General features: G+C 42.1%; 1 protein-coding gene across 1 annotated transcript in view; it reads right to left on the bottom strand.

Annotated features, from left to right (window-relative positions):
• The window catches only part of LOC147905515 (uncharacterized), a 233,189-nt gene that overhangs the window by 44,342 nt on the left and 162,428 nt on the right, over positions 1 to 26,419 (bottom strand). Inside the window, exon 17 of the mRNA XM_087385680.1 lies at positions 9,780 to 10,088. Coding sequence (XP_087241806.1) covers positions 9,780 to 10,088 — 309 coding nt within the window. The remainder of the gene's footprint in view (positions 1 to 9,779; positions 10,089 to 26,419) is intronic.

The raw sequence follows: 26,419 nt of genomic DNA on the forward strand, positions 1-26,419 counted from the left end.
ATAGCAAGAAGGCTCCCCGCAATCAATAAGCATCACATAGTCTACCCCTGGAACAAACCTATCAGGCGGTCTAGACACTCTAGATGATCTTCTCAAGGGCATTTCAGCTTGCTGTCCCACTTGCATATCAGCCACATTTGGCTCATCATTTCCACCAATAGATGATCCATCATCTACCCTTGATTGTATACCTGTGGGAGTACTTGGTGGTACCATTTCTTGCACATTTGGTGCATGGACAGCTTGCTGTCTATCAACATAGGCAGGTGGATTCACATCCTGGAAAGTGATTCTCCTCATTTCCACATCCCTCATGGGTGCCTTATGCATCTTCTTCTCATTGAAGACCACATCATGGCTGCGTATGATCTTCTTTGCTTCTGGATCCTAGAGACGATAGCCCATCTCTCCACTTTCACCATAACCTAGAAAGATGCATTTCCTAGACTTAGGATCTAGCTTCTTTCAAAGCTCTTTTGGCACATGTGCATATCCTCACACCCAAATATATGCAAATGAGAGTAAGAGGGCTTCTTTCCACTCCATGCCTCTTCAGGAATACCACCATCCAAACTCTTACTAGGTGATCTATTGATCACATGCACTGCAGTCTTCATTGCCTCAGCCCAAAAACCACCAGAAAGACTTGCATTGGAAAGCATGCATTGCAACCTTTCTTGAATGGTACGGTTCATCTTTTCTGCAACTGGACTTTGCTCTGGAGTACGAGGGGATGTGAGCTCCCTCTTAATCCCACGTGTATCACAGAAATACTGAAAGTCATGAGAGAGATACTCTCCACCATTGTCAGTCCGTAGGCATTTAAGCGTTCTACTTGACTGATTCTCAACCAAGGCCAGCCATTTCTGAAATACCTGGAACACATCACTCTTTCGAGCTATAGCATAAGCCCACACTTTCCTAGTTGCATCATCAATGAATGTCACATAGTATTCAGCCCCGCCTAATGACCGTGTAGGCATGGGACCACATACGTCTGAATGCACCAAATAAAGCATTTCAAACTCTTTCTTTCCCCTTCTTTTATGGGCTGATTTAGTCTGCTTCCCATAGAGACAGTGCTCACAAAATTCAAAATCAGAGAAACTCAAATGTGGTACATAACCCAAACGGCATAAGAGTTTCATTCCATTCTGGCTCATGTGCCCCAACCTGCAATGCCACAAAGAAGTGCTTGGCTGCTCGGTTATTGCAACAACATGATCAAATACCCCTGATACATGTAAGGGATACAAAGTCCCACACTTGGCACCCCTGGCCAAAAGCATAGAGCCCTTTTGAATTTTCCAACTCTGAAAGCCAAAAGTGGTGTGAAAACCAGCATCATCTAGCTGACCCACTGAAATAAGACTCTTGGTTAGCTTAGGCACATGTCTCACATGTTTCAAAACAAATGCAGATCCATTTGCAAAAGAAAACTTTATGTCACCTGCTCCCACTATGTCACATGCATAGTCATTTTCAAGATGCACACAACCTGTCTTTCCACTATCATAAGTGGAGAACCATTCCCTATGGGGAGTAACATGGAATGAAGCACCAGAATCCAAAATCCAATCCTGGGAATATGCATCATCTGAAGTGGCAAGCAACTCTGCAGATAAACTAGACATGAAGAGAACGTCATTGTCACTATCATGTGTGACTGCATTGATCTCCTTGATCTTCACTTTTCCTTTGTCATCCCTTGGACTCTCTTCCTTTTGATTTGCACCCCAATTTGCATTCTTTTTCTTATCCTTTTGCTCTCTTTTCAGCTTGTAGCAATCCTTTTTCATATGGCCCTTCTTGCCACAATGGTAACACTCAATGTTCCGTGCCCTGGATTTGCTACGAGACTTCCCCCGTGCCCTGGATTTGCTACGAGACTTCCCTCTTTTTTGGGACTTCCCCCTGAACTGTGATCTGCCCCTTTGCACATTTAAGGCTGCATCCTGCTTGTTGCCATCCATAGACTTCCGTCTAATCTCCTCGGCCAACAAGCTACCCACAACATCATCAAATTTCAGCACTGCACCAGGTGCAGAGTTACTGACAGCTGTACGGAAGGTATCCCATGAGGATGGCAATGAACATAAGAGAAATATTGCCTTAGTCTCCGCATCAAAATTCATTTTCTGAGCCTGAAGCTGGCTGAAAATAATATTGAATTCATTCAAGTGAGAAGCAATGGAGACCCCTTCCTTCATCTGCAGCTCAAACAACCTCTTCATGAGGTAAACTTTATTAGAGGCAGTTTCCTTCTCATAAGTGGCACACAGTTTCTTCCACAAATCTTCCGTAGTCTGCTCATTTACTACTGTGAAATAAACTGACTCTGCAAGATGAAGTCTAATAGTAGACTTTGCTAATGCATCCAACTCATTCCAATCATCCTCAGACATATCCGCAGGCTTAGCTTCAATACCTGCCAAGGGTTTAATCTGCTTCTTTTGAATAAGCACATCCCTTATTTGTTCTTTCCACAAAGAAAAGTTTGTCCCATCAAACTTTTTAATGCTGAAAAACTCCTTTTCAGACATGGAAGAGGATGCCATGATGCAAATAAAGCAAAATCCCAAATGCTAGTGCCTGCAAGAGAGAATCACACCAAATACCAGGTGCACCCAAATGTGTATGCCACAATAGACTGAAATATCACAAAAAACTCAAAGCTCAAAGCATCAAAAGATGCATCTGACTCATGTGCATATATCTGCTATCTGCTCATGCAATCTGCCCACTGATAAACTTCTTGGTAAATGGTAAAAGGTCTTATTTAATAGCATGTTATGAGTGTGAAACCGCATGTGAGCGAAGGGACTGACAACGATTAGGAACTAGTTAGAAAAATTTGAGCATGGCTTCGATTGGCAACCTAGAGAATTGTCTCTCCTCTAAGGCAATCTAATCTATGCTAAACTATGCTAAACCAACCGTCGAAGCGAAGAAAAGCAATAAATCATTTCTTTTTCTATGTTCATTTTAATGTGTTGGGGTTTAAGAGGCTTAAATATGCAAAAGAAGGGGTTTTGATGTAGATATGCATCCATATGAGCAAATCTGGCCCAAAAGAAAATGCCAATAAGTGCCAAATGACTCAAGCATAAACACCGTCCACTGGCATATGCATCAATAATATCTCATCCAACAGAGCATAGCACTATCAGTGCATCACCTGCAATGTGTCAAAGCTGTCCCTCAGCTTAAAATAGCATCCATATGCAAAGCGTCCATAAAAAAATAGCATCCCACAAGGCAATTTGGGCCTATCAGCGCATCCAATAAGGACCGCAATGCATCCAAATGGCCTATAAATGATCCACTGCAACCCAATGCACACCACGAATGAGCACACACTGCTCAAACTGCAACCAGAGTGATCTGCATAAGGTATGCTCAAGAAATCATAGTCCCACGGTAATGAGCGCTACTGAAAATAGAACCTGAGATGCCTAAAAACATGGGTGCCATTGCATAATCGGAATCAGCAAGAAAATCTGCAAATATCTCTCTTCTGCCAGAACTCCAAAATCCCAACCGATGAGTGAGAAATGGGAGTCAACACTTATCCACTGCCATGTGGCATAAATCTAAGGTTTCAAAACCTTAGAATGAAAAATGCATAACAGAGAGACGAAATCGAATACACAGAGATCTATAACTCTGAAAATCCTCCACCGAATCACGCAAGAACTGACAGGTAGGGGTTTTTGGGTGTCCGGAATGCAATGGGATAGACGGTTTTGGAAACCGTGGTCTCAATCATTGGGTCCAACACACGGACTGAAAAATGTTTTTGGAAACAGAGCTATCTGTAAACTCCACCGGAACTGACAGATCTGCAAATGGTTGCTCCAAACTTGAGTTCCAACACCCGGGCAAAAAACGCAGGAACTGACACAGTGAGTCAGAAATCCAATGAAATGATCCTAGATTCAGGAATGAAGGTGTTTCCAGGCTTCTGAAGTAATGTGGACACCAAAAGCAAGCAATAGTTGCCTCTACAAGTCAATATGGAGTCTCTGTCATCGAACGGAACAGGGAAAAGCTCAAAAAACGATTTTTTCTTTGAAAACACTTAACAGGCTCTCAAAACCACTTCGCAAAGCCAAAGTGACTTTTCCAAAGGTTCCTCCAAGGTCTGTGCACACTCGGATGCAAGTAAAGTCACCCACAAAGCTTCTCCTTCCTCCCACAAAGCTGCTGAGCTACAAGCATTCACGCACGCTTAGCTAGATCACCCGGGCTTTGATACCAGTTGAGAGTGCTCTCAACGAAAGCAAGAATGGAAGAAGGAGAGAGAGAGACAGAGAGCCACACAAGTTTTGGTGGGTGCAGAACCACCCTAATCTTCTTTTTCATTTATTTATATATGTGTTTAAGTATTGTACATAGCCGGGGTTAAGGCACAGTGACCTTTAACCCCCACATAGAGTGCATGGTAATGAGTAAGCATAGATAATTAGGCTTCATGATTTACTTTTGTGGTAATTACTGCTCGGTGGTGGTGGCTCTCATTAGCCACATCTGTCATGGCTAAGATTCCACCGAGATGGCAGTCAATTACCAGCCACTGCAATGGCTTGCTCACCCACCACTGGGCGTCTACTTCATGATTAGTAGCCCGTCTAGGGTGGTGCCTAAGATTCCACCACCATGGCCTACAATTAATATGGATGGGACCATCTGCCCCTTCTTTGCTACTGCTCCACATGATCTGCTAATTTGCTCCACACACCCTCCTCCAGCTCTTTTTTGCCCCTTCTCTACTTAGCTCCATGCTCCCTTTTCCAATTCTCATCACTCACCTACTCCCCTACTCATCTGTTGCTCAGCCACTCATCTTCACCATGCCTACTACCCCCCCCGCTCGATGCACTTTGATCCCAATGTTATCTGCCTCCTCATATAAGGTGACTACGTTGCACTCACCTGGAGTAGAAATGCTGGCACTAGGGACACCCTTTGTTCCCATGGTCAGTTCTCCCCATATTTGCATGTCACCACCTTTTATGACATGCTCAAATTTGGCCTCTTTATGGCTGTGCTATATGGGTTCCTCCTAGACATCAATGAAGGTCTCAAGATTTTCATAGCAGAGTACTCTCGACTTGTTTTGGGGGGTGTAATCTGAGTCCTAGCAATGTGCATGGTCTTCGGCCTCTCCATCGTCTCCTCCATTGGCTCCCTAAAAAAATTCAATGCAACAAGTTGGGCTGGTGGCAATACTGAGTTGTACAAATTTCATCTTGCTCAACGAGGCTCATAAGCACTCAGCAATGGATGGATGTAATCTTTGGGCCTCTAAGGCTCTCAGTGATATTTTAGCTCATTGGATGTAATGTTTTGGTCTCTAAGGCTCTCAGTAATTAGTGAGTTTTTATTAAATTTATGTAATCTCTTTTGTTTTAATTTGAGGCCCTCAGTATGCATTGTTGTTAACTTTTATGGCTATGGTCGCTAGATGTAATCTTTTGGCCTTTAAGGCTCTCAGCAATTGCTGAGTTTTTAAAAATGTATGATTCTCTGTTTAATTTTTGCTAAGTATAAGTTGTTAATTTTTATATTACATGTTATTGGATGTAGATGTACATTGTAATCTCTTTTACTCAATTTTCACTCTATGAATTGTAGTTGATTATCTGGATGGCACCACCAGGCCTCTAGTCACCGTGGTGGATCATAATACTTTTGCCCTCATTTATATTTATTGCAACAAGGACTAAAATACCAGTAAAGTAGGACTACAATTTCCTTGGTTTAGTACCAAAGTAGCGTTAAAATAGCTCCAATGGCACACCATTGTGGTTGCATGGAGATATATCTAGAAAAATAGAATTAAACTTTCAGAAAATGCAAGTGACAATATGGCCCTTGAGGTTTACCCCTCTAGGGGCAAGGGACATATCGACATGCATTATACAATATCTACGATGCCACTGGACAAATATAGCATGTCGATATGTCCCTTGCCCCTAGAGGGGACCCCTCAAGGGCCATATTGTCAATGTGGTGGTGTTCAAAATGATAGATCGTGTCTCATTATTATGCCAAGAACCAATGTGGTGGTCTCTTCAAGCCAGCCTTGAATTTTAATGATCTTCATGGGCACGTTGCCCAGTGACAGGTGGCAAAGCTACGGCAAAAGGTTGTGTGATGATAGCTGGTCAGCTATGCGAAGTAGTGCAGAGATGCACGATGTAGTGTAGAGCTACTATGTTTTGAGCTATGCGGTGTTCAGAATAAATAGATTGCATCTCATTATTATGCCAATATGGCATCGTGACATTGGGAAAATTTCTAGTGAGAGAATGGGTCTGCACAAAAATCAAAATCTCACCCAGGAGCACATTGTGTCGCAGTCCTAAAATGGCCCAGAAAATTGTTTTACAATTGGCTAGACCCAAGCAAATGTTGACCTTGAAGCTATATAAGGTAGATTTCCATGGGGATTATTTTACCGCTAGGATGATCTTGGGTTATTGGGCATTTAAGTTGTCTTGCATGGTGGATTTCTTTACAATTCTAAGAATTATGGTGATAATTACAAGGGGCCTCTTGAATTATGGTGATAATTATAAAGGTAATTACAAGGGGCCTGATGAAAACCACTTGGAAAATATATTTAAACTATTTTGTATTGGAAATTTCCTCACACTCATGAGTATTGTGGAAAAACTACATGATCATTAATATGGATTTATGGGATGGCCCTAATTTATTAAGTTTCAGCCATATGGTGAGATTGTTTGGGCATTATTTAATCCAAGGTGATAAACAGTGTACCGTTGGAACTATTGTCTTTAAATTGGAACAAGGGAATTGCAAACACAAGGGGAAAGAGCAATGTCTTTGATGATTATTATTTGATAATTTCTTTATGGTATTGTTTATAACAAAATTTCCTTTATGGGAATGGATTGATGCTTTCATGTTCCAATTGTCTGGCCTCTATACTTTATGCCATCCTCCTACCCATTGGCATCTTATCACAATGTGTTATGCCTAGGATGCCATTGGCTTTTGGAAAGATTTTCTTGCCCTATGTTCTAGACTATTCAAGTGAAAAATGGGATCTCATCTTGGATATGTGCTGAGTCAAGGCATATTTTACCCTTTGATCTATATGCAAGTTTCTATACATCATTTTTTGGGTTCTTGTGTGCAAGCCTAACATGATGCAACATCATGATTGGTTGAGAATTGATCAAAGGACAATAGGGCCTTTGATTAGTCCACATAATCCATTGGGAATTACTCTAAGATTTTATAAGCATTTCATTAACTGTCTACATACCAACCTCTAATTATTTTTTAATAGAATGCCATGATTTGATTATGCTAGTCTGGATAGAGTGACATGGATAATGACTGTGTGCCGACATTGAAGCCTGGCTACCATAGCTTGAATGAATTGTTCTAACTTTCATTTGGTTGTGATGGTGCCAGGTGAGTTGGCATACCTCTCTATCAGGTTTGCATTGAAAAAACAAGGCATGAAGATACAGTGTGGATAGCTTTGAGGAGCACTCTACGGTGGATCATTTCCAACTATTGATAAATAGGATTGGACATTCTATTGGAGACTAGTCATGAGTATTATTTTACTTTTTGCAATTTACTGACATGAATGTGAGTATGTAAATTGACTCCCACTTTGACTTTATGCTAGAAGGGTCGATGTGGTGATAGATTATTCTCACTTATACAATGTTAAGAGCAATGATATATGATTGTATTTGGTTTATTGGTACATTGAGAATTGATTCAGTAGTATAGTTATAGGACAAACACACACACACACAATATCTTGTGGAGTTAAAGGTGGTATGGCATGTAAACTCCACAATATCTTGTGGAGTTCAAGGTGGTATGACATGTACTTTTTTTAGAAAAAACTCCACAATATCTTGTGGAGTTAAAGGTGGTATGGCATGTACTTAATCACTATTTTGTAAAAGGTGCACTTATCCACTTTGCCTTTGAGCTTGAATCTAAACCTATTGGCACATGATCATAGCACCTACAACTAAATACTCTTACACATCATCTTGTTTTTAATGAAGATTTGTGCAAAGTCAAGTTCTTTAATGCCTTAATGTGGCATCTATTAATCATATAAGCACTTGTAGATATTTTTCTACTCTAGAAATGCATTTGCATTGCCATCTCTTTCAACATAGACCTAGTGACCTAAACTGGGTGCTTAATAGAGGAATATAGATAGTGGTTGCAATTCAAAATTTTTGAGGAGTGTAGGCAGTGGTGAACTTTGATTCAAGCCTTGTTTATTGTATAATGACTTGCAATCAACCTTTAAGTTAACCTCTTTGGCTCTTATTAGGACTTTGAACTTTTGTCACTTTCTTGAACTCTAGCAACCTTGAGAAATTTCTTTATTTTTGCTCAAAATATGCACCCAAAAATTATGTGCAGATTGCACTTGATTTCCATTACATTATTAAGTATATCATAAGGTTGTATGGGATCTAAGGAGTTGACCATAAGAAGTTTCTTGGGGTAAATGTGATGTACTCTCTTGTGCCAAAGATCTATACTGAGTTGCTCTATTCTTCTCTATCATCAACTTGGAATCAAGTGTATAAAGGATTCCATGTTTGCTACCTATAAGACAACAACTCATAAATGGATCCTTTATAGTGTTTTATGCTTTGTGAAGTTTACATGAGTTGAATCATCATAGAAGACTAAAATAGGAAGAAATTTCTTCCAATGGCTTAGCATTCATCTAACATTTGCATACATTGTTCATGTGTAGCAAACAATATTTGTACTATTGTCCTTTATATCATTGCAACTTCCATCACATGTACGAAACTTAACAATACAAAACCATCCTCTATGAGACTATCATGAGTGACAATCTTTGGGTATCCCATGAATTTAGTAAGTGATCAAGGGGTTCTTCAATGCAATGATCCACCATTTGACACAAAGGCATATGATCATTCATAAGAAGTGATTGGTGTAATATCCATAGGTGAATGTCCAAAGTGGAGTACACCAATCGGATCTGGATATGTACCTTGAAGAAGATAATAGGATTCATTGGGACCAACAATTGCATTCTACATTGTAGGCATTTAGTACGGCATATAAGATTTCTACTAACTAAATATTGATTTATTTTACTTATGGACTAGAGGCTATGGTGCCTCTGGAATTCATGTTTCTATTGAAGAGTGGTTGAGTTTGGTAGATCTTGAGGAGCATAGGCTTTGCTAGTTGTGCTACTTTGGGAGAGAAGAGCCTACATGGCTTGTGAAATGCAAAGGTGGTGCAGCACAGATGTATGTGCGCATACAGAATATGGGTAGATAGGACTATCAAGTTTAAGATGTTTAGGCTTGGAAATATTTTCGGATGTTCAAATCTCACATTATACAAATGTATACATATTTATACAAGCATGTGTGAAGATGTGTACATGTGCATATATATGTAGCATGCAAAGGCACGTGCATAAATGTACATGCACATGTGCATAAATGAATAATCAAGACATTCACACATGCGTGCATATATGCACAAACCACATGCATAAGTGAACGTAGACATTAACTACGTAGTAAACACATGGTCATTCCTACCTCTTTTTATTATATTACATGGTTTCTTGCACTTTTTCTCATTTTCTAAACAATATTCTTTGTAATTAGAAGTAATCTTTATGTTTTTAGGTGGAGATTAATGTGTCCATGTAAAGCATATATGAATAATAGTTTCAAGAAATTTCTAACATGTAGGTCACTTACCTTGCAATAAGACAATATGGTCTTGTCCAAAAATTTGCATCCCCTTGTACGTAACGTTTATCTTGTAGTTGCCAGTGGAATCTAGTTGGAAAGGAAATGTGTACTTTCCATTATTATTATCATATGGAACTCCAGAATATGCATCTAATGATTTGTAACTTTTCAAGGAAACCATGAAGCCACCCCCTCCAAGTGTGCAATTGTTTCCAAAGGAATCCATTGCTTGAATGACAAGTACTCCATAGCTACCCACAAGAATTCTCTCTCCTAAGTTTATAGTGTATGTACACTTTGAAGCATCTATGGCACCTACAAAATCAATTTGTATTTCAAGATAACATTTTCTTATATATATAAAGTATACCTATTCAACCAAGTTTTCACAAATAATCATAAGACTATTTTGTTTAGAAGCAACACATTTTGAGAAATTTATTGTGATTTTCAAAGACAAAAAATGATTTATGTACTTACATCACCAACTCAAAGACCAATTTCTATATTAATATCAAGAGGGACTCTTATTAATTTTCAACTATTGTAGATCAAAATATCATCTATAATGCTTTCCCCAATTGTGCTTGATTAGGCTTCTAGACTTGGAATATCAATATTTTCTAGGGGGATAAATGCCTCATGGCGTGGGACAAAACTAGTTATTGCTCTTTTTGTCTTAGAGATTTTTTTCTTTTCCTTTTATCTCAAGGTTTAATTGCTATGGATAAATTCCATGTTGGAATGTTCTTGCTAGACCTAGATGAATACTACAAGTTCAACATGATGTGTATATTGAAATACACTTCCTCTTAGGACCACCTCCCCAATTAATGCCTCAAGTCTAATGAGTTATGAGTCTATGTCTTAGTGGTCATTGGGATATGACAACTTGTGATTATTTTTTGAATAATCCATTTGAAAATCCACTTTACCCACTTTTAGTGGTAGACATATACTACTTTACCACATAAATTAGCTCACAAGACTACTACATATGAAATGTCCAGCCATGTTATAGTCATCAACAAATAGATTAGATATCTAATTTCTACAATATACATTTTTTAAATTTGGTCTGACTTAAAACATAGCATCCTTTACTTTTCTCAACTTAAGTACCCAAAATGTAATGCAATAATGAAAGGTCATGAAATTCAAATTGCCTACAGATATTGACTTTGACCTCTTTGGATCAACTTATTATTGATTCCAACTATGATGGAGTCATCCACATAGAGTGCAATGATAGTTATGGCATCTCATGATGTATTTTAGTCCTTGTGAACCATCCTATATCAAATCTACACAGGTTTCTTGAGATAATACAAAACATTATCCAGGCATACCAAATGTCCAAATTCCTTATGCACAATACCTTGTGGCTATTCTACATATGTTTTTCCTTGTAGTCCTCTATTCAAGAAATTAGACTTTATATCCATCTAACTCAAGTGAAGTGCCATAATATAAGCAAAAGAACGTATCATATTGCAAGTATAACCCAGATAGCCTTCAAAACTCCACACTTGAAATAGGTTGACACTATTTGTAGTTGTAGATGGCCTTCATATTGATTGTCCCTATAACATTAGATCTTTGGAAGCAATCAATTTAATAGGCTATGGGACTATACAAATTGTATACCTTGGGCTCTTCCACAAACCCAACTATAATGCAGCTATTGCTTTGGACATCAAACTTTTTTAACTTCATGTCAACATGGACTCAAGTAGCACAAAATGTGTGTGTGGAGTAGTAGCAAAGCTCCGCTTGTACTTGCATAAGGCTAGGAATAATCTCTCTTAGAAATCCAACATGCATGTACTACATGCAAGTTCTATGTGCAACTCTTACATGTATGTTCTACGTGCAAGTTCTACGTACAATTCCTACATGCAACTTCTACATGCATGTTCTACATGTAGCCTGTACATTCAACTCCTATATGCAGCTTCTACATGTACATCTTGGATGCATGTTCTACATGTAGAGAGAGAAAGTCTTATAATTTTTATATGCAGAGAGAGAAGCTTTCCAGCTTATATAAATACCCCATGATGGAATGAAGTCCACACTCTTTGGGGCATTGTGTTGAGTTCTATTATGCAATTATCTCCAAGTGTCCATGCTCCCTTGCACTCCATGTCCAAAAGCATGTCCTTGTTAGATATCAATGCTCCACTCTCGTGTAACTAGTGGGAACCAGCTAACTCTACTTGTAAGGCCCCCATATGAGGAGAAGGCATTTGAGTAGCTTGGTTATCTGGTAGGTCTTGGTTTGGACACCAGATGGGGGCCATGTGTGGCCTGATGGCTGGACGGCTTCAAATAGAGTTGGCACACCGCCAACTAGGCTACATGCAAGTGCAAGAAGGCATCCCTTAACTGAGTGCACTGAGAGTAGACGGAGCATTTCTCGGGGTAGCCTACTCTCGGGTTGCGGGGCCTGTTTGGAGCCTCAGATGATCTCGGATGGCTCTAGGCCGAACGGTAACCATAGGTCAGTTGCTCTATTTTGCACACCAGTTCTATCGTATGGTCGGTGGCCTATTTCAGGACCGACCCCCAGTCGAGACCCCCAGTCAACCATTTTGGGCAGACTGGGTCGGCCACCCAATTGAGCCTAACCAACTATGACTAGTGGCTGTATAAGAGCAAGCCTGTGAAGCCCATTTCATCATTGGCTACAGCAACCCTGATTCCTTAGCATCCAACCTCCGTCTTCTACTGTTTCCAGCATGCCATCGAAGCTTCTTTCACAGGAGCGCATGGTTGGGAGGCAGCGCCATCTATTGTATCAGTTCTACAGTATCAAATTTTAGATTCTCCATACTATCTTGTTTCTCTCTCTTGCGTATGAGATCTTGTTATCTGTTGAGCATAGACATTGTATTATTTTCTTATAGTCCTAATCTTGCCTCCTTCTCCCCTCTCCTCCAACCTTGCAACTCCTCCTTTGCCTCTCCTCCTCCCTTCTCCTCTCTCTCCCCCATCTCCATGCTCTTATACCTTCTTTCTCTCCCAGTCCTATGCTTCCTCTAAACTGTTATCCTCTTAGATTAGTTTCTCAAACCTTGACCTCCATGATCTATGAGGGAGACAAGTTAGATTCCCCTTCTAACCTTGAACTTCCTTCTAAACCCTGGAACCTCCTTCTGAACCTTAAAGCACCTTTTGAATCTTGGATCCTTCTTATGAACCCTAAAATTCTTTCTAAGCCTTAAAACCCCCAATGGAGGCTGAAAGCCTTCATTACCTCAAACATGTTGATGAATGTTCCTGTCACACAAGCATGCATGTTGTTTTCTCCCCACACTTGAGCCTACGTCTCTCATCAGAATACAAACCAAGGTCCTAAGCTACACTGGTACTACAAATGATGACATTGATATATCTGTAAGGTGAAGAAAACCCGTGGAACTCAACACACCCAAGCCATGGGATAGAGTCTACAAACTTATATTTCTTTTGCTTTGCCATTGAGTATAGCTAGTTGACCCCAAAATTCTAATATGCTAGACTTTAGGCTTGTATCTAGTCCATGTTTCCTCCAGTGTGATATCATGCAAAGCAATTTTGGGTGAACTATTAATCAAGTACACTATACTGCAGATTGCTTCTTCTATTTTATGAAAAACCTATGTCCTTACTTTGTGCCATGCCACTCTGCAATGGTGAAATTCTTGCATTTTCCTACACCATTTTGCCATTGTGTCTTAAGAAAGGAATATTTCTTGTGGATGCCCCATTTTCTTAAAAAAACATGTCAAGGATTTAGATATATATCCGTCTCCATTGTGAAGGCATTTGATCATATATCCACTTTGAGCTTTTACAAGTGTCTTGAACCCTTGAAAACTTGTAAGAGTTCAAACCTCTTTTTCATAAAATAGACTAAAATTTGCATGTAGGATAAAAAAATACTACTTATCCTTGCATATATAGTCATCTATATAGGAAATAGAGTGCTTCTCAACACCAAGCAAAATCTTGCATGTATAGTCATCTATATAGATAATAGAACACTTATGCTAATCTAGACAGAACCCGTGGTTGGTGCTATTTCTTGAACCAACCATTCAAATGAAACATGGGTTGTGATTCTTTGGAATCCACTACCTAGATTTCATAGTTAGAATCATTTTTTGCAAGGCTAAGATTCCCTATGTGTTTAAATGAACTTGCTAGCACTATAAGTTCTTTAGCCATCACACAACATATCTTATGTGATCTATCCTCTTCATTTACTACTTTAGAAATATATCTTCATATATTCATGTGCTCAAATTTTTTTCTTGCCTTATTGCCTTTCCTATTCTTAGCCTTGCTATGGAGATTTCTAAAATGTGTCCTAGTTTGCTACAATTATATCATTTTGTCTTTCCTTGGATGACAAATTTTCTTGGGATTAGATTCTTGGGATTGTTGGCCTAAATTCCCTTTGTTTTGTCCAAAATTGGACAAATACATTCCATCTTCTACATTGCTTTGAGGACTCTTGCTTTTGAAATGCATAGATATCCCCTATACTCTTTTGCAGACTCCTATTCACATAAACATAATTGATCCACTAGCAACCTTTGCTATGGAAAAGCCTTCACATAAATCTGGAGTATACTTTACAAATTATCCAAATTAGGTGCGGACTTCTGAGATTCGTGATCATGATAGAATTTAGTCATGGCCTTGCAAAAATAATGAGAACAATTTTTTTTTTCAATGTTACATTATGCTACACAAAGATTGGATGAGGCATATTTGTAAAAAATGTTGTGTCTTCCACATGACCACAACAAATCCATCATCCATAATCTATCTCTCAAGAGATTCATCTTATTAAAGTGGTCCATTATAGTATCTTCATCCTACATCTTCCAATTTTCCATAACTAACTATGTCTCAAGATTAAGGTGAATCACTAGAGCTTTTCCTTATAGCTAAGTGTCATCCACACCATTTATGCTTTTTCCAAATGCATCACTTGGGAAAATACTATATCCTTTATGCATGCTATGAAAATGCATACGGACTTGGCGTTTGACTTATCACAGGCATCCTTGTCAACTTGTTGTCTACTTTTAGTTGGGGCATTCATCCATTAACAAAGATCCATTACCTTACAGGCCTATAAATAGATTCTTGATTTTGCATTTCATGATGTGAAAGTTAGTTTCAGAATATATATGGGTTGTAGGAGTTGATAAAACCATTGAAAACCAATCTCAAATTTTAGATAATAGCATCAATGTTTATATTGATGGTCATATCAATAATTCTATAGCAATGTGTATATCATTAATAATATAGATGCATTTACGCTTTTATTTTAGAAAATTCATTTGTTTTTCCAGCCAGATAATGTTGTAAATTATGCAAATGTTATACGTGTGACTAGGAGTCTACCGCATACATGAGGCATTATACACATCAGTTTTGTGGGAGCCTATTTCACAAATTTTGAGGCAATTAAAGAACAAGGGAATTGAGGTGATTAGGCAATGAGGGCACGGAAATGAAGTATGGATGAACTCAAGCATCTGTGGTGGGTACTATATTCTCTAACACTTGATTGGGTTTACATATTTGTACATGCTATAATTGATTGATTGATTATGGAAGAGGCCATCTTCCAAAAGCATCTTGGATAACATAGCTTTTGATTGTTCAACCCCTTTGTAAGTTTTAAAATTAGAAAAAGAACGAATGCAAACAATTCAAGCAAAAGATTAGGGGATATAAAATTTTAAGCCCATTTTGACAATGGCACTTCTAAGCACCTGCTGTTACTCTTTGCTAGCCTTTAACATTCCTATGAAAAGATGCATCTTGAAGTTAAAGTGCACTAAGAGCCATACAATAGCACAAATACTAACAAAGAAAAAATGTTCAATTGGTAAGTTAGCATCAAAGTGCCTGAGGGAGGGGTTCCTATCCTTCTGGATGTATTATCGAAGGCCAAAGGCTGCTGGAGTGAGAAGCATGAGTGTTGCAATGCTCTAATGCAATGGATTGCACAGACTGCACTGTGCAGTGGTGTGTGAGTGTCGTATGTTGTACTGCAGTGAACAATGACATATGAGTGCACTATCCTAAATGACGACCATGGATGATTTTTTCAAGTTAGTTTCGTTAAGAAGCTAAACTTTTATATTAGTGTCGAAAGTTTGTATGCCATAATAAAAATAAATGTTTGAAACATTCGCGAGGATTTGAAAATTTTATGCAAAAAAATTTAAAGTTTCGCCAGGATTTCCATTCTTTCCTTTAAAATTCAAAAGAAAAAATATAAAAAAGTACTACATTCTACCAAGATTGTGAAACTAACAAAATGAGCTTGAAAACTTTCGCCAAGATTTTATATTAATATATAAGCATTGCTTCGATAAAAACATCCCTGATGACGACCACATGAGAACTCCATAACATAAGCAGAAGAAGAAAATCTCGTCATATACTAGTGAACAATCCCCATATCGAGAAGAGACAAGAAAAATGAGAAAGTGACCAAGATGGCCAAAGTACATATCACTAGACCGCGTCTATAGGTCACAAGTCGCAAGTCACAAGAACACACACGTCCATCCCTATAGTAGACAGAGGGTACACACAAGTCTCTCCACACTCTCTCCTTGGCAAGCTCATAGCTCCAGCCTTTATCTCTCCTCACACTCTCCTTTCTCCCGCTTCACTACCGAACTCCAAATGCTCAATCCTGACCCTCCCCCTCCCCTCTCCACCTTCGCCTTCATCCTCATCCCCACCTTGGAGGGTCCCTTCTTTGCTGAGAGTCGCCACCTCTCTTCCCATTGGTCATCCTCTTATCTCCTTAGTTGTTGAGGATAGCCGTTGCACCGTTGGCTCTCTTAATGGCTACGGCGACTTCTAGAGACCCTAACTCACCAGCCTCTTCTAGCTAGGATGGTGTAAATTCTCCATGTGCAGGTGAGCTCGATCACCACACCACTGTACCACTATGTGATTGTAAATACTCCTGACTACTCCATGTGCTAAGCTCACTCTCCCTGTGCGTAGCTCTCAATGAGGTCGCCTTGGGCATGATACTCCTGGGGTTGACCTGTGGTTGACATGTGTCAATGCATGGTTGCCTCGAATAATACTCTTGGATGAACCCATGTGGTCAACTCCTCATGTCGTGTGGTTGACTTATGTTGACACATGGTCAACATGTGGTCAACACCTATCGTTATGTGGTCAACACCTGTCGACATGTAGTCAATGCTTGTTGTCATGTGGTCAGGGGTGTTTCTATTGTAACAGTTTCCCCGCCACTATCATTCATCATCCCAGTGAATAGAAATGGAGGAGGAACTTGTCAAAGAAAAAAGGACTTTCAAACCATTGATATGGTGATGGAGTAGGAAAAGAAAACGGTACAGACCATGTGGCTGGCCGTGCGAGTAATTCCAAAATTTGTATTAAAATGAAACTATGAAAATAAACTGTTGCGCTTGATAAAAGACAACATGGAAAATTGCAAAAAAAACTGAGTACAACTTGAGATAGAACACCCTGGTATTTACATTGAGAGCCAATCAGCCTGGAAAAAATCTAACAGTGCAAAAAATCCAAAAACCCATGTATCAAATTACTTAGGAAGATCATCAGTAGCCTTCTCCTCTTCCACCTTCGTATGTAGCTCTATGGCCTTTTGCTCATCCCTTTGCTCTGCCTCCTTAGCCTCAAGCATGTCCATAATGTTTCTCAGATTTTCATACTTGGCTTTATAACAGTGGTATCACTGCCAGTAGTAATGATCCTTTTGCCCTTGCAAGGTCGATTGGGAAGTCTGGAGGGTGGCCAACTATGTCCGAAGGTTTGTGAATTCTTCCTCCATGGATGAATGCTTCTTTTCCAATTCAGCCACTCTAGATTTTGATTTTTTCTTGGAAATCTCTAAGGAAGACAACAACTCCTTTAACTGTGTGATCTCCTGCTAAAATCTGTTCACGTCTATGACATGCTAGCTTTGTAAAGTTGCCAGAGCTACTGCATGCTGACTACATAGTGTTGTCATTTCTACTTCCCATTCGTACTTGTGACTATAGAGGCGATCCTCAAGGGCAACCCGCTGAATTTCCAAGCGATGTCATGCTCGTGAATAGCTGAGTCCTCTTTCTATCACCTTTCCTTCTATTGCTGAAGTGTCACCTCTGTGGCGCACTACTGGGCTGCTTGAGCTCTCTCAAATTCTAACTTCAAATGTTTCTACTGGGAGAGGAGCTTATGAGCATAACCTGTGGAATTGAAGACCGCTGTCCCTAGCTGCATGAAAGTGTCATCCATGATACGTTGAGCAAGATGCAAGGACCTCTTCATACAGGCATACGTATCGCTGTAATTCATCCTGTCAACCAAATTAATCACCTCTTCATACAGGCGTACCTATCGCTATAATTCATCGTGGGGAGGGGCTCCCACTTCGGTCTCTGCCCTATGTTGGTCGTGGTGGGGAGGCCGAAATGTGAAGTACACCTTGAGAAGACAGCCTCTAAGAAAGCCCGTGGGAGTTAGGGCCCAGCGAAAGATTCAGGTCCAACACATGGTCAGAGGTCACCTGAATTGTGGTGATGACTGCATCGGTGAAAGTGGTGGTGAAGGAAGATGAAACAGTTGCAGTCCTTCGCAAAATACACTCTTCGAGGAAGTCACTGGTACAACATCCATCATCACTAGTACAACAAGGGGTGTACCTAGTGCAATCAGACCCACTCAAACTTTGGAGATCCTTGGAGAAGCCTAGATAAGTGTAACTGATGGAGATATGAGACATGTCACTGATGGGGAACCTGTAACAAAATGTACTGAAGAAGCTTTGAGGTAGAATGCATCAGGTTGCACTCATCCAGGTGCCCTCCTTGTTGAAAGAGGAGAGGAGGCAGGAACTAGGGAAGTGATAGTGGAAGTGACACAAGAAGAGATGGCAGAGGCAGTGACAAGAGGGGAGAGGGATAATAAAGGGAGGTGACCTGTGACAATGGAAGGAGGGTTGGCCTTCCACTAGTGAAGTAAGGAGGTGAGGTGGAGCCCACAGGTACATGTATACATTCCCTGACGAATGCAGACTATGTTACGGAAGGCAGAGTAGAAGAGTGAGGCAAAATCATAGGGAGTGACAGAGAGAATGGAGTCTAGGGCAGAATGGATCGCCTTGGTGATGAAGAAGTGTCCTGGGGTAGAGTAGAAGTGAGTGCACAAATACCTCACTAAAAGTGCCTCTCTAATGTTTCCCTTGAGAACCTTCTTGCACTCATGTCCCCGATGATGAGGTTTACATGTTGACAAGGACAGGAATGTGAGTGAGTCAGTGTGAGGTGGCAAAAAGGGAACTGTGGGAAGATGGAGATATGTGGATACGAGACTAGGAGTAAATATATGATGGGAATTCAAGAATCCAAATGTGTCTGTTGCAAAGTCATAAGACTAAATAAATGTAGTACACATTTGGACATCCACTAGGGGAAGTGTGACAGCATCAAACTCCATGAGAGACATGCGATTTATCTCATCAAGTAACAAGATGCTGGATAGCTTGAGTGTGGGATCAAGGAAAGGTTTGAAAACCACTTGAATGATCGAGGAAGATGAAGCAAGGGGTGGAAGATTGCAAGCTATACTTTGTGGGGCCAAATCACCGCCACCGGTACTGTGCCCACTGTGCCCATCGGATGCCTTGGATGGTGTCTTGATAGTACCTGTGGGGGGCAGATAGTCAAAGCCTCCATGATCTGATATAGAGGAACTCAAAAAACGGGATAGCTCCTCATCTGATATGATAGTGATCTTGTTGGAAGGAGGTGAATCTGCAGCTGCTCGAGGTCGTTTGGAAGTGCTCCATGGTGTAGACCTGGCACCCTGGTCATCTGCAATGCGTTTGCCAGGTGATGCCATGGAGGGTGGTCCTAATCCTATTCTGCGGGCTACCAGAGCCATATGAAAGACAATGAATAGAGTATCTTGGGGTAATTTGGGTTTGTACTTGTGGTGAGGGGCACAGGCAGGCATGAATAATGCTCCCTATGGAGAGGCAAAGAGCGAGGAGGTGGTGCTAATGTCGAGGTCTAGAGAGGTAACGACTGAAGAGGGGGTGCTGATGTCAAGGCCCACAAGATAAGAGGTCTGGTGAGGTAAGCATTGAAGAGGGGGTGCTAATGTTGAGGCCAACAAGATAGGAGCTTGTGGTCGAAAAGGCCTATTGAGACCCAGGAGAGGAGTGTGATAAATTGATTGGAAAGAGGAGAAAGGATTTGTAGCCAGGAGGGGAGCGGTAGGAGAGGGAGAGGGAGGGGGTTGCATTGATCTAACGGAGAGAGGGGGGGTTGCGTTGAAGCAGAGTCAGGCATGGGAGGGAGGGTGCGTTGCAAGAGAGGTAGGAGTGGGAGGGGGGGGGTGTTGGTTCGCAAGATCCAAGAGAAGAAAATCTCGCAAGTCACGATTTTACTCAGAAATCAATGGAGAAACAAAGAAGAAACTGTACACTAAAGAAAACCTATACGCCAAAGAAAAAGCTATATGCCAAAGGAAAGTTGTATGCCAAAGAAAACCTGTACACCAAAGAAAAAGCTGTATGCCAAAGGAAAGCTATATGCCAAAAAAGCCACGTACGCCAAAGAAAAAGTTGTACACCAAAGGAAAGCTTTAGCTGAGCAGTTGTAGAGAGGTCTTGGCTGGCCGTTGATGGTGTAGGCATGATTTCTAAAAAGAGCAACCCCATTCAACGTGGTAGCAATAGAGGCACAAGTAGAGGTAGAAGCCAAGGCCTGAGTACGAGAGGGAGGAGTGGGAGGGGGGTACATTGCAGGAGAGGGAGGAGAGGGAGGGGGGGTGCATTGCAAGAGAGGCAAGAGTGGGAGGGGGGGTGCGTTGCAAGAGAGGGAGGAGTGGGAGGGGGGGGGGGTTGAAGGAGAAGCAGGAGGGGGGAGGGTGCATTGTAGGAGAGGGAGGAGTGGGAGGGGGGGTGCATTGCAGGAGAGGGAGGAGTGGGAGGAGGGGTGCGTTGAAGGAGAAGCAGGAGGGGGGGTGCATGGGAGGAGTGGGAGGGGGGTGCGTTGAAGGAGAGGGAGGAGTCGGAGGGGGAGTGTGTTGAAGGAGAAGCAAGAGGGGGGGTGCATTGTAGGAGAGGAAGGAGTGGGAGGGGGGCGGGTGCATTGCAGGAGAGGGAGGAGTGGGAGGGGGGGTGCATTGAAGGAGAAGCAGGAGGGGGGGGTGTTGCAGGAGAGGGAGGAGGGGTAGGGGGGTTGCGTTGAAGGAGGAGGGGGTTGGTGGGTAGAGGGAGAGGGAGAGGGAGAGGCACATAGGGGGGGTATGTAGAGGGAGGGGGGAGGCGGGTGAGGGGAACGTAGAAGGTGGCAAGAGGAGGTGCATAGAGGGCTACGTAGAGTGTGGCAAGTAGGGAGGTGTACAGGGGTACGTAGAGGGTGGTGATTAGGGGGCTACGTAAAGGGTAGGGGAGGCTGGTGAGGGGGGTGCTCACTGGTAGAAGGGGGAGCTACATAGAGGGTGGTGAGAGGGGTTGGCATAGAGAGGCTATGAGGGTGCAGGGAGAGGAGCTAAAATAGAGAGCAAGAGGAAGTAAAGGCCAAGAAGGAGATGATGGAAGGCCCAAGGATGGCAGAAGCAAATTGAAGAGGAACTGGAGCAAGAGATGTGGTAGAGGAGATGGCACTAGCAGGAGACATGCAAGGCTGTAGTGGATAGAGGTGACAGAAGAAAGCGTGATACATAGGGGGGAGGATTGTCAAAAAGCAAGAGAAAAGTTGACAAAAAGGCAAGAAAGCTAAAATTAGCAGGGTGCTAAAAATAGCGCCTTTGAGTGTAATGTGTAATGAGTGGAGAGAACCGATGGAGGGGAGAGAGCCAAAAATCAAAACCACCAAACTTAATCGAATCCACCAAAAATAGCATATTTGCCAAATTAAGCATATTCTCCAAATTTAGCAAAGTGCTAAAAATTAGTTGGAAGTGCATGGCAAGGATGATGTAAGATGGAAAGAGAAGGTTTTGGTAAGAGAGAGAGATGGAGTGTGACAAATGGTGGAGAGAGAAAGTATTGGTAGGAGAGAGGTGGGAGAGTGACTTAGGGTGGAGAGAGAAGGTGTTTGCAAGAGAGAGGTAGAGGTGGACAGAGGGTGGAAAGGGAATGAGTTTGTAAGAGAGAGGTAGAGGTGGACAATGGGTGGAAAGAGAAGGGTTTTGTAAGAGAGAGGTAGGGGGTTGGACATACGGTGGAAAGGGAAGGTTTTATAAGAGAGAGGTAGAGGTGGACAGAGGGTGGAAAGAGAAGGAGTTTGTAAGAGAGAAGTAGGGGAGGGTGGAAAGGGAAGGGTTTTGTAAGAGAGAGGTAGAGGTGGACAGAGGATGGAAAGAGAAGGGGTTTGTAAGAGAGAGGTAGGGGGTGGACAGAGGGTGGAAAGAGAATGGTTTTGTAAGAAAGAGGTAGAGGTGGACAGAGGGTGGAAAGAGGAGTTTGTAAGAGAGAGGTAGGGGGTGCACAGAGGGTGGAAAGAGAAGGGGTTTGTAAGAGAGAGGTGGGAGGTTGGACATAGGGTGGAAAGAGAAGGGTTTTGTAAGAGACAGGTAGAGGTTAGACATAGGGTGGAAAGGGAAGGGTTTTGTAAGAGAGAGGTAGGGTTTGGACATAGGGTGGAAAGGGAAGGGTTTTGTAAGAGAGAGGTAGGGGTTGGACATAGGGTGGGAAGGGAAGGGTTTTGTAAGAGAGAGGTGGGCAATTGGACATAGGGTGGAAAGGGAAGGGTTTTGTAAGAGAAAGGTAGAGGTGGATAGAGGGTGGAAAGAGGAGTTTGTAAGAGAGAGGTAGGGGGTGGACATAGGGTGGAAAGGGAAGGGTTTTGTAAGAGAGAGGTAGAGGTGGACAGAGGGTGGAAAGAGAAAGGGTCTATAAGAGAGAGGTAGGGGGTGGACAAAGGGTGGAAAGAGAAGGGTTTTGTAAGAGAGAGGTAGAGGTGGACAAAAGGGTGAAAAGAGAAGGAGTTTATAAGAGAGAGGTAGGGGGTTGGACAGAGAGTGGAAAGGGAAGGGGTTTGTAAGAGAGAGGTGGGGGGTTTAATAGAGGGTGGAAAGGGAAGGGGTTTGTAAGAGAGAGGTGGAGGGTAGACAGAGGGTGGAAAGAGAAGGGATTTGTAAGAGAGAGGTGGGGGGTTGGACATAGGGTGGAAAGAGAAGGTTTTTGTAAGAGAGAGGTGGAGGTGGACAGAGGGTGGAAAGAGAAGGAGCTTGTAAGAGAGAGGTAGGGGGTTGGATAGAGGGTGGAAAGGGAAGGGTTTTGTAAGAAAGAGGTGGGGGTTGAACAGAGGGTGGAAAGGGAAGGGTTTTGTAAGAGAGAGGTGGGAGGTTGGACATAGGGTGGAAAGGGAAGGAGAAAGTGACACAGGATGAAAAGGGGAGGCCATAGTTAGAGAGAAAAAGTGACACTGGGTGAAAAGAGGAGGCCTCACTTAGAGAGAGAAAGTGACACAGAGTAAAAAAGTGAGGCCGCCACTTAGAGGAAGGCCTCACTTAGAGAGAGAAATCGGCACGCGATGAAAAGGGGAGGTCACACTTAGAGAGAGAAAGTGGCATGGGGTGAAAAAGGGAGGCCTCACTTAGAGAGAGAAAGTGGCATGGGGTGAAAAAGGGAGGTCGCACTTAGAGAGAGAAAGTGGCATGGGGTGAAAAGGGGAGGCCTCACTTAGAGAGAGAAAGTGACACTAGGGTGGAAAGAGAAGGACCCATGTAGAGACAGAAAGTGGCACTCAGAAGGAGAAGATGTCACCAGGGAAGGAGAAGGCAAGAGTGTATATACAAGGACTAGGAGGGTGTTTCCTCATTGATCATGGTACCTCTTGATGCGTGACCCATTCACTGGTGCAGGTAGGAGTCTGCCTTCCAAAGTGGCCAAGTAGACTCCGCCACTTGGGATAAGCTTGGCAATGAAAAATGGGCCTATCCAACCACTTACAAACTTAGGTTTGTGTTTGAGAAACTTACTGGAATATAAGAGTACTAAATCACCAACTTTGAAATCCCTTTTTTTGAGGGTCCGGTCATGCCAAGCTTTCTGTCATTTCTACCACACTTCTTGAGCAAAGAGAACTTCACGTCGATGCTCTACTAGTGCCTCCAAATCCCACAAGTGTTCCATTATGCAAGCTTCAAAGTTGTCAATTTTTTCTGGAAGAACCCTGTGGGTGTCAAGATGAAATTCATAAGGCATGATGACCTCCAATCCATAAACTAGCTCAAGGGTGAATACCCAATACTCGCCTTGTAAGTAGTTTGGTAGGTGAATAAAGCAACTGGAAGTATATCACTCCAATCTGCTAAAGAACTTAGGCAAAGACGATGCATGATCTCGCACATTGTGCGATTTGAGCTCTCAGCTAGACCATTGCCATGTGGGTAATAGGGAGATGAAAATTTGTGAACTATTTGTAGCATGTGAATCAGTGTAGCAATGGTGTCATTTAGGAAGTGAGATCCTCTATCACTCATCAACTCAATAGGACAACCAAACCAAGATATGATCTAGTCATATAGAAATGTGGCTACTACCTGGGTTGTATAGTTTTTGACTGCCTTAGCTTCGACCCATTTGGTTCCATAGTCGGTGGCAAGCAGAGCATACTTGTTCCCTCAGCATGTGGCAGGAGAGATGGGTCCAATGAAATCGGATAGAAGGGGGGCACTGGAGTGAATGGTTGGAGAGAAAGGTACTCGCACCTTATAGGCTTGGGGCGTGCTCATTGACATGAATCACATCGGGTCACATGAGCATGGTAGGCACGAAAGAGCTTGGGCCACCAAAACCCCGCACGCATGATCTTCCAAGTAGTAGCATATGAGGCCATATGCCCTCCACCTATGCTAGCGTGTGCCTCAAGAATGGATTGGGTCTCATGGGGGAGCACACACTGTCTCAAGATCTGGTCCTTCTCGAGCAGCTTGAAGGATCCACTTGCATTTCTCTGTTAGAGTCAAACCTAGAGGAAAGCCACTTGTAGACAAGAGGTGTACTATGTTGGCATACCATGGTGGGAAGTAGTCCACCACAAATAGGCATTCATCAGGTAGTGCCGTCATCTTGAAAAGGCCTGCATCGGGTAATTCATCGGTGATACCACTAGCTAGTTCCCCAAAATGTAACTTGGACAAGTGGTCTGCAAGTTGATGCTGTCTACCAGCCCTCACCACAATGTTAAATTCAAAATCTTGAAAAAGAAGAATCCATATGCTTAACTGGCCACCAAGAGTAGGCTTATTCAATAAATACTTAAGAGCTTGATGATCAGTGATGATCACAAACTTGTTGCCCAAGAGGTAGTGACGATACTTGGTCATGGCATAAACCATGCCGAGACCCTTCCTTTCTATGGTACTGTAATTGCATTATGCTCCATTGAGTTGTTAGTTAGTGAAGCAGATGGGCAAATCAATCTTGGTATCTTGGTTAGGTTGAGCCAGTATAGCACCTACGGCCCACCCACTAGCATCCACATGGACATGAAAAATTACATCCCAATTGAGTTGCCTGAGGATGGGGACCTTCATGAGGCGATGCTTTAGATCATCAAAGGCCAGTTGTTGTGGGGTGGCCCAAACAAAAGATCGGTTTTGATATAGGAGTTTTGTCAATGCAACAGCAATGTTGGCATAGAAATGTATGAACCTTTGGTAATATCCTACATGCCCTAAGAAGGACGTCACCTCTTTAGGTGAATGAGGGATAGGCAATGAGATGATCACCTCTAACTTTGCAAGGTCAGTAGTAGAAAGAATATGACCAAGGAGAACACCTCGGAGTGTGAGAAAGAAACATTTGTCAAGGCTCAAACACAAGCGCACTTCTATGCACTTATCAAAGACCCATCTCAACTTATGTAGATGGAGTGTAGATGATCATTTTGTATGGCCAGATCAAGATGGGAGGCCGATTTACCATTAAAAATAGAGAAGTCATCTCGAATACCTCAAGGAACTTGTCGATATTCTCCCGAAAGAGTTTGGTTACAAGTCGTTGAAATGGTGCCGGGACATTGTCTGCCTCTTAGAAGCCCTACAGTTACCTCAGAGCCTTCAGAATCTCTTGCCTTGCTGTTGCTGCTGACCTTTATTCATCGCAATGGACATGTCGAGCCAGTCGCCCACGGCGCTTCCTCCTCGCCGGGGTTTGCACAAAGCGTATGTTTCCCATTGAGTGATAAAGGTAGTCTTGGGCTGATCTTGTTCTTTCACTCGGACTTGGTTCAGACTTGGTTGTACCTGCTATATCCATCCATGAATGAGTATAAAGCATGTCCTGCCACTATCTCTAACACTCTATCTGTGAAGGGAAGGGAGAACCTATCACGCCGTGTTGCAGCATTCGAACTCTGATAGTCAACACATATTCTGAATTTGCCAGTCTCTCTTTTGGGTACAATGACAATTCTGCTGACCCAATCAAATTAATCCACTGGGTAGATTCCCAGGGGATTCACTCTTCATTAAAGGGGGACGTCACCTGCGTGCATGAACTTCAAGAAAACCCCCTATTTAAGATCCACATAGGATGATAAAACACCCCTATTTAAGCTTATAAGATACCACCAAAATTCCATTATGTTCCCCCCTTTCCTTAAACCTACATT

The sequence above is a fragment of the Dipteris shenzhenensis genome, chromosome 1, assembly GCF_047967505.1.
Source record: "Dipteris shenzhenensis isolate YYH24624 ecotype China chromosome 1, Dip_SZ_1.0, whole genome shotgun sequence".
NCBI lineage: Eukaryota > Viridiplantae > Streptophyta > Polypodiopsida > Gleicheniales > Dipteridaceae > Dipteris > Dipteris shenzhenensis.